This window comes from Orycteropus afer, unplaced genomic scaffold (assembly GCF_000298275.1).
Source record: "Orycteropus afer afer isolate SDZICR_OR568_19922 unplaced genomic scaffold, OryAfe1.0 scaffold00366, whole genome shotgun sequence".
In the NCBI taxonomy this organism is placed as follows: domain Eukaryota; kingdom Metazoa; phylum Chordata; class Mammalia; order Tubulidentata; family Orycteropodidae; genus Orycteropus; species Orycteropus afer.
In genome coordinates this window covers 895,773-904,730 of record NW_006921953.1, presented here as the reverse complement: position 1 = coordinate 904,730, position 8,958 = coordinate 895,773, and the positions used below count along the sequence as shown (strand labels likewise).

At 37.1% G+C, this 8,958-nt stretch overlaps 1 protein-coding gene across 1 annotated transcript in view; it reads left to right on the top strand.

Moving 5' to 3' along the window:
• UIMC1 (ubiquitin interaction motif containing 1) overlaps positions 1-8,958 on the top strand; it is a 204,539-nt gene that overhangs the window by 121,968 nt on the left and 73,613 nt on the right. Inside the window, exons 6-8 of the mRNA XM_007952940.1 lie at positions 1,328-1,392; positions 3,398-3,474; positions 8,146-8,249. Of these exons, the coding sequence (XP_007951131.1) occupies positions 1,328-1,392; positions 3,398-3,474; positions 8,146-8,249 (246 nt within the window). The remainder of the gene's footprint in view (positions 1-1,327; positions 1,393-3,397; positions 3,475-8,145; positions 8,250-8,958) is intronic.

The following is an 8,958-nucleotide window of genomic DNA, read 5'->3' as shown; positions in this document are numbered from 1 at the left end:
ATCCTACTTCCGTAGTGATACTGCCTCGGAAACCCAAGGAGGGGTCGCTATGAGTCGGGGCCGACTCGACGGCAAATAACAACAACAACAAGGTACAGATGGAGGTGTCTTACGTCTTATAGGTGTCTTGATTGCTTCTGAAGCCCAAGACAGTCAGTCATTCTAAGAAGGTAAAATTCTGTTGAATAGACACTAGGTGTCAGTATTGTTTTGCTTCTTTTTGAGATTTCAGGCCTGAAGCAGTGTTTTGTCACTCTGAGTTCAAACAAATAGTCAGATGAAGTATTTATTGGTGTTGTATTTCAGTCCTTTTGACAGTTTTGTTCAACTCTCATTTTTCACAATGGCTACATTCACAATCATTGTACAACTAACTTTATCTTCCCTTTGACTGAAGGCTCAACTCTGCTATTTCTGTTTTTTTTAGTATGTTTCATCATTTACCTGAGTAGTAGAGAGATGCCTAACTTGTTTAGGTTATTTATATTCTTTTGGGAGACACTGTAAGCTTCAGCCAGTAGTTTTACTGGTACTGGAAAAAACTTCACAGTCCGTGCACTTTCTCAGATGTCTCCCTAAGGTAGCAGTAGCTGGTTTTTCTATACTCTTCTATGCAACGTACATTTAATGAGTTGACACTTGTACTAACTCCACCATTAATCAAAGAATGTAATCTTTTTCTTACCCAGTCTCTATTTGTTATACTTCTTTTTTTAAAAAAATACTCCTGCAGTTAGATGTCACAACCATAGTGACAGATTATAGCAAAAGGAATCTTTCTTTATGACCTCCTCTTTGGAATGCCCTCTGTGATGACTTCATTGTCCTTGGAGAGACTTCTTTCATGGATTGTAGTATTTGTCCTAAGTCAGTGTTCCTATTGAAATCTGAACTTTTCTTTCTATTTCCTCCTCCCCCAACACAAGTTTTGAAATTGCTTTTCTGAATTGTAATTCATTTTCCTTATAAATTAATATTGGTGTAGGTCTTGCATTTTACAAAGTGCATTTCATGCGTTATCTTTTTTAATTCTTATAATGACATTCTTTGAAGCAATATTAATACCCATTTTAAAATAAGGAAATGGATTTAGGGGTGACTTATCCAAGATTGCAAAGTTAGTAGGTAATTCAGCTGAGAGTAAAACCCCAGTCTTCTTGACTCCACAGGCCCTGCATGCTCTTTTCCCTGAAATGTGTCAACTTATGTAAAATGTTTTATTCTTACTGCTAATTACTGAGTAGGATATTGAACAATTATTTTTTAAAGGAAGGGAAGCTTTCTCATCTATGTTCGTATATTTAGAATGTTACATATTTCTTTTCAGTCTTCCCAAGGTCTATTTGTTGAAGAAACTTCTGAAGAAGGAAACTCTGTACCTGCCTCACAGAGGTGAGATCGTATGTTGCTATGGGTCCGAATTCTCCTTTGATGGTACCAGCATTAAGGGAGGTGAACTACATGAGTGAGACTGTAAGGACAGCTTACCAAGGGAGTAAACTCAGATTATGAGAAATCATTATTATCTCCCAGTTCTCAAATGTCTGTCTCATAGAAGCCTAAAATATTAGGTCTGGAAGGGATCTTAGAGGTTTTGTATCCATTCCAACTATCATAGCATAAATTCCATTTATATTATTCCTGAAAAGTGGCCACATCCTGCTTTTCTCTTGCTTGATTCACTGTACTAGCTTCCTATGCCAATTTGGAGGCTCTTTTTGGCCCTTCTATACCTCATGTCCTCTTTATCCTTAGTCCTTCTGTTTATGCTTATTTTACTTGCATGTCCAAACCATCTACTCTTTTAAGCCCATTCTTAAAGACTTACATCCTCTTGAAACCTTCTTATCATTTAGGCCATGCAGAACCAATATCACTCTTATTCTCCAGTATGATTTTTAATATGATATCTCATCTTTCCTTTAAATGGTTATGTTTCATTATCTCCTCAGTTAGTCTTGCTGGTTAATGGGGTTACCATCCCAAGTCGTCTCACTTTAACAATGACTAGTGGTTGAATGGTTAAAAACTGCATTATTAACTGGATTAGGCTTCTAATGACTTTTCCCTTTTATCCAGTAGTTGACTTTTAGAGATTTTTCAAGAGCTTAATTTTGTGTTGAGTGACCATTTTCTTCCATATGGGTGTTGAAGCATGTTACCTTTTGTTGTATTTGAGGTTGTGTTCTTAGACTTTTGGTAAGTTGATAGTATTAGGTATTTCTTACTAGGCTGAAGAATATGACTTTGGTTTGATTTTCCTGCTGTTACGACAGTTTTGAAAGTGGTTTTAACTGGATAGGCCTTCGGCTTCGTGCAGGTGTCTCTGCTTTATTGTGGTGAGCTCTGTGCCTAGCAGATAGATGTTTTAATAAATGATTGTATGCTTTGCCACCAGGAGATAGTAGGAATCACAGGCAATGTGGTTTGACTTCAAATTGATTAGCCCATTTTATAAATGTCAGCTAATTGTTTTGTGATGGACCCTTTGAATAGAGCCCTAATGTTACATGGAGAGTAAACTGTGTCTGGCTTGGGTTTATAAAAAAATGCTTTGGGATGTTTTATTTATAGAGAGAAATCACTTGTGGTTTCCTATCAGGATTTAGTTATTCATCATGAGTCATATAGTCTTCTCTGTGGTTCTTGGTTGATGTGAGGATTTGTATTTTTAAACGTCTTCCTGCATATTTGATCAAACTAATCATAAAGCTCTAAAGCATTGGGGGGGGGGCTAGTTAAAATGCTTAGATCTCTCAACCATGTTTCTGTGTCAGGAAGAGATTGCATTCCATGAGCAAGGCTGGGAAAAACCAGAGATTGGATGAGAGGAACCATTTAAAATTAAGTTTTGCACAGAAGAGATATTCGACTTAAGTGGACAAATGTTTGCTGTAGGGCATCTTCAAATTGTATCTTATTTTTGTTGCTTAGAAAGCCACATCTTGAGAGAAACAGGAAATTTAACTGCATAGTGACGAAGTAAGTGATGTGTTGTCAGGAGAATTTCCATATCCTCTCTTATGAGTTTATAAATCTTCAGAAGTCTAAGATGGAGGGTATAAAACACTTTTGACATTCTTAAAATGTAGTGAAAGTTCTGTCTTTTGTGATATTCACAGATGATCCTTACCCTTCAGACTTCCTTTGTGAAGGCTCCAAAAAGGGGTTCTTTTCATTCAGTGATTTCACTGGGATTGAAGTTGGAAGCATGTTTATTGTCCCTATTTCTGGGCTAGAGTGTTCACTACTGATTCCTTACTTCCCTGTTGTGCTTTTGTGGTTTTGACAGCAGATATCAGATTACCTGTAGCTTTTGAATGACTCACCATATCTTTTGGCCCTGTGTTGTGATGTATTTTTCTGGGAATTCACTTGGGATTTGGTTCTTTTTCAGCATTGCTGGTTTGATCAGTAAGAAAAACTCAGTCCTTATGCCAATGAGTTCTGCAGAAGAAATCACTGTGTGTCCTGGTAAGCACCACACTGTGATTTTACTGATAACTTAGCTATTTGCATTTTTATGCCTATAATTTTTCCCTGTTTCTTCCAGTCCACTTTCAGGAGGTTTATGTTTCTTCCAGTCCACTTTCAGGAGGTTTATATGTGATTGATTTGTTTGTGTGTGTTTGTGTATAAATACTACATACAGACATATATGCATACACATAGACACACACACTTAAAATAGGCTCTGATTCTCAATCTTTTCTCCTTGTTAGGGGTAGTTTAGTTTTGAAATTATCGCAGTTCTTTTGTCTACTTGTTTACTTATCAACCATATCAGAGATGGCAGCAAAATATCAGGAATAGCACTTGTTTAATTAACTATACTTTCAGAAGGAGTGCTGGTGGTGCAGTGGGTTAGGCATTTGGCTGCTAACCAGAAGGTCAGTGGTTCAAACCCACCAGCTGCTCCACAGGAAGAAGATGAGGTAATCTACTTAAGATTTACAGCCCTTAAAACCTATTGGGGGTCGCTGTGAGTCAGAATCGACTTAATGGCAGTGGGTTTTTTGGTACTTTCAAAGCTAAAGGAACTTTATGTTTTGCTTTATATGTTCTCACAGTTGATCTGTCCTCAAATCTGCCTGTCATTAAGTCAGATTTTTCACAGAGTCTTTTACTAGTTTTATATGGCCATCTACTGGAGTCTTATTGAATAGAGAGTCCAGAATTGAATTTTGCACAGCTCTATCATTGACTTATTTTTATGTCAGACAAGGCAGTTAACTTTTTTAATCCTAAAGATGAAAAGACATGTATACCTTGCTTTGTTCATAAGAGATGCTCACACAAAGTTGCACGTGGATGGATGTGGACATGTAAAATAATTTTAAATGAATTTTAAGATGCACACTATTTGAGGGAATTCTTGAGTTGAATTGCTGTATAATATGAAGAATTATTTTATTATATGACCCACTACTTTCTAAGGAATTTGTTTTAGTTTATATTTTCTTATCTGGATTTTCTCAAAAGTGGAGTCCATTATATTTATCAGTGATCTCACTTGTGAGATTGAAGGAATTTTTATTAATGTTTAAACTCTTTGGATATCAGTGTTGTACACATGTTACTAAGTCATTATCATCGTATCTGATTTTCCCTCAGATCTCATATAATCTGTGAAGGTCATAGTTATGGTTCTCTTATTTTGGTTTCTTTTGCGTTTCTATCCACAGAGACTCAAATTTAGTTTACTTATAGTCTAGGGGAATGCTGTGCATTTGTTTTAACATTTGATAGTATGTCAAAAATCTTTATTTTTTTAAATTATATTGAGTTTTATTGAAAGTGGTTTCCTAATTTATTTCAAATGTATTTGGATTACTGCTTAATGATATTCACTAAGATACCCCACTACCACATGCTCTGACTTATCAGAAGCCCTCAGAACTGCTGTGCTGTATTTGTGAAAAGAAAGCCTTACCCCTGTCTGTCTGTGACTGGTTATGGCATCCTACTGAGAAGTTACTCAGTTGTCTCTCCTGGATGATTGCATGTGACGTCACCAAAGGATCTTGCAGGAGGAACTTGCAAATACAATGATCTTGAAAGCCCTAGTTAATGAGAGAGGAAAAACCAAACCCTTCATGATTGAGGTTAGATAGCTTTTATGATCATGACTTGCTGTCATTAGTCTGGTAGTTAAGTCCTACTGTTTGCTGACATAAACTATTTCTAAATGAGATCACAAAAGGTTTCTATAACATTAATGTTGCTTTTGCTGAGAAAGTGAACTTCTCTATGAAGCCAAACTTCTAAGTCTCTTTTTAAGTATATAATTTAGGAGCTGTGCATTTAAATTGGAAATTTTGTTCTAAATAGTTGAAACAGATTGAATGTAGTATTCCATGTTACCTATTTCCTTTTGTCTCATATTTCTGACAATTCAGGGATCTAATATTCAAAGTTGCAACATCTTTTTAGTGTTACTAACTTTGTTTAGGAAGCAGGAGTTTATATAGCCTTATACCCACATTGTGCATGCTACTAGCATTGATTATTTCTGAGGAGCTAATGCCATCTTAGGAGCTCTGGTGGCATGGTAGTTAAAACACTCAGCTGCTAACCGAAAGATTACTAGTTCTAACCTATCAGCTGCTCTGTAGGAGAAAGATGTGTCAGTCTTGGAAAGATTTACAGCCTTGGAAAATGTATGGGGCAGTTCTCCTCTGTCATTTAGGTCACAGTGAGTTGGAATCAATGATACAATGGGTTTGGTTTTAGTAATGCCCTCTTCGGTTGTCTTTATAGTAGGACATTTCAGCCATCTACAGAAAGCTAAATTGAAGAGTTTTTATTGTTGTAGTAGTCTAAGCAGTGAATTTTAGACTGAATATCTTTTTTGATTGTCTCTTAGGGAAACTTGAAAAAGAAAATTTTGAGGTATATGCCCTATAAGGCTTTTTCTAACAAAGTGGTACAATCTCTGTGTGTGTGTTATATCCAGTTTTCCAAAAATTGTGATGTATTGAAATACAGTCAACAAAGAAGTGTTTTTAAGTCTTCTTTGGTGATTCAGAAGATTCTTCAGGATCTTTAGGTACTTACTCTATTTGCCCAACACTAACCATTCAATTTTTTTGTGAAGCACAAAAGTGCCAGTTAAAGATACACTGGCTACATTGTCAGATAAGAGAGAATGTACTGTATTTGCACACAAAAGCAGCCATAAATAGTATATAGTAAATGAGGGGGTAGTGTTCTAATAAAACTTTATTTGCAAGATAGGCAACTGGCTGTATTTGGCCAATGAGCAATAGTTTGCAAACTCCTAGACTATATGTATGTCTTAGTCTTCATATTCAATATTCATATTGTAGCTAGTACAGTGCCTGAACTTCTTGTTTAGTAAATGTTTATTGAATGAATAGATGCTGCCTAGACCCTAAAAAAACCAAACCCTCTGCCACTGAGTTGATTCTGATTCATAGTGACCCTTCAGGACAAGGTAGAACTGCTTCATAGGGTTTTTAAAGGTGTAAATCTTTATGGAGACAGACTGCCTCATCTTCCTCCTGCAGAGTGGCTGGTGGGTTCGAACCTTTGACCTTTTGGTTAGCAGCTGAATGCTTTAACCACTCTGCCACTAGAGCTCCCTCCAAAAACCAAACTCACTGCTGTCAAGTTGTTTCCAACTCATAGTGACCCCTCCTTGGGTTTCTGAGGCAGTATCTCTATGGAAGTAGATTGCCCAACCTTCCTTCCAAGGAGTGGCTGGTGGGTTTGAACGGCCAGCCTTCTGGTTATCCATCAGATGCCTTAGGTACTATACCACCAGAGCTCCCTAGACTGCTTAATATATTAAAGAAAGTCATATTTTGCCTACAGTGTGTTTTTTTCTATTTCTGCTCCTAATTTCTCCTCTCCAGTCATCCTTTAGCCCTAGTACTAACATTGACTGGCTTTTGTTTTCTGTCAAAATGAATACACTATAAGACCAAAACTAATCCATTGTCATTGAGTCAATTCTGATTCATAGTGACCTTAAAGGACAGAGTAGAACTGCACCATAAGGCTTTTAAGGCTGTGACCTTTACAGAAGTGGACTAACACAACTCTCTCCCACAGAGTATCTGGTGGGTTAGAACTGCCAACCTTTCAGTTAGCTACAAATCTCTGTACCAACCACTGTACCACCAGGGTTCCTAACTAGCACTATACTAGAAATAAGCCAAATGGATCAGCTGGTGAATGGATAAATAAATTGTGATACATCCATATGATGGAATACTGCTCTGCAACACAAAGGAACAAACCAAACCAAAATCAAACTCACTGCCATTGAGGCAGTTCCGACTCATAGCAACCCCACCTTCGGTTTCTGAGGCAGTATCTCTATGGAAGTAGATTGCCCAACCTTCCTTCCAAGGAGTGGCTGGTGGGTTTGAACCACCAGCCTTCCGGTTAACAGCCAAATGCCTTAGGCACTACACCACCAGAGCTCCCAACAAAGTACTGTACTAAGACATGTTGACAGCATGGATACATCTCAAAGATATGCTAAATGAAAGAAGCTAGACACAAAAAACTACGTAATATATGATTATATCTGTTATTGTTGTTGATGTTATGTGCCGGCGAGTCATAGCAACCCTTCCTTGGGTTTCCCAGGCAGTATCACTACAGAAGTAGGATTGCCCAACCTTCCTTCCGAGGAGTGGCTGGTGGGTTTGAACCGCCAGCCTTTTGGTTAGCAGTCAAGTGCCTTAGGCACTATGCTACCAGAGCTCCTATGATTATATCTATCACATTCTAAAAAGACAAAATTTTAGGGATACAAGTAGTTTATTTATAGGAAGGGGTCAAGTAGGAGGGGATTGACTACAAAGGAGCATAGGAATGCTGTAAATGTTTTTTATGTGGATTCCTGGTGGTGGTTACATGACCGTGTATGATTATCACAACTCATCAAATTGTATCTTGAAAATGGGTGACTTCTATTATAGGTAAATTGTGCCTCCTTCAAACTTTTAAGAGGAAAAAACTAGATCTATATTGCTTCTGCAGTAGGTTTTCATGCCCTAAACTTTAGAGAAAATAGGTGTTTGTTTTTAACTACGAAAATACGGGATGAAAAATAATGGGATTTATACTATAAGATCATAAATCATATGATTTTTTTTTTTTAAATTACAGAGACACAGCTAAGTTCCTCTGAAACTCTTGACCTTGAAAGAGAAGTTTCCCCATCTAGCATAGAGACCCTGGATGAAGTAAGAATAATAATGGCAAATGAGGAGGTGAATATGCTCTAATTTTTTTTTTCAGTGTTTCCTTCTACTGGTACTCCTTTCTGATGTAACACTGACCTTGGCTGAAAGGATTTAGGTAGCAGAGAATTGTAGCTTTTGGAACACTTATCTCAGGGAGAGGAGAGATACAGTTAAGATCAGTTCAGCACTGTTTCTAAAAATAACAGTAGTTACCTGTCTTAAGTACTTTTATATCTGTTATTATTTCTATTACAGATGGGAAACTAAGGCTTAGGAAGTTTAAGTAATTTACTCAAATTCACACTGCTAATAATGATAGAATTAGAATATGAACACGAGTTTGTCTCTGAAGTCTACTGTATTTTCTATTACATACAGCTAAGTAATAGACAGTCTTGGAAAAAGTCACTATTTTTATTTTATACCATGGCTTTCAGCCCTAATTTCTGGACTTGATCAGAAATGCAAAGTAAGACAGCTGCATGACAAAATAAGCAAACCTTTATTTGCATTAAGGAGCTCTGGTGGCATAGTGCCTAAGGTATTTGACTGCTAACCAGAATGTTGGCGGTTGAGACCCACCAGCCATTCCGCAGAAGGAAGGCCAGGCAATCTACTTCCATAAAGATTTACTGCCATTCCAAAACATAGAAAAGGATGGAATCCTCCCTAACTCATTTTATGAAGCAAGCATAACCTTAATACCAAAACCAGGAAAAGACATCACCCAAAAGGA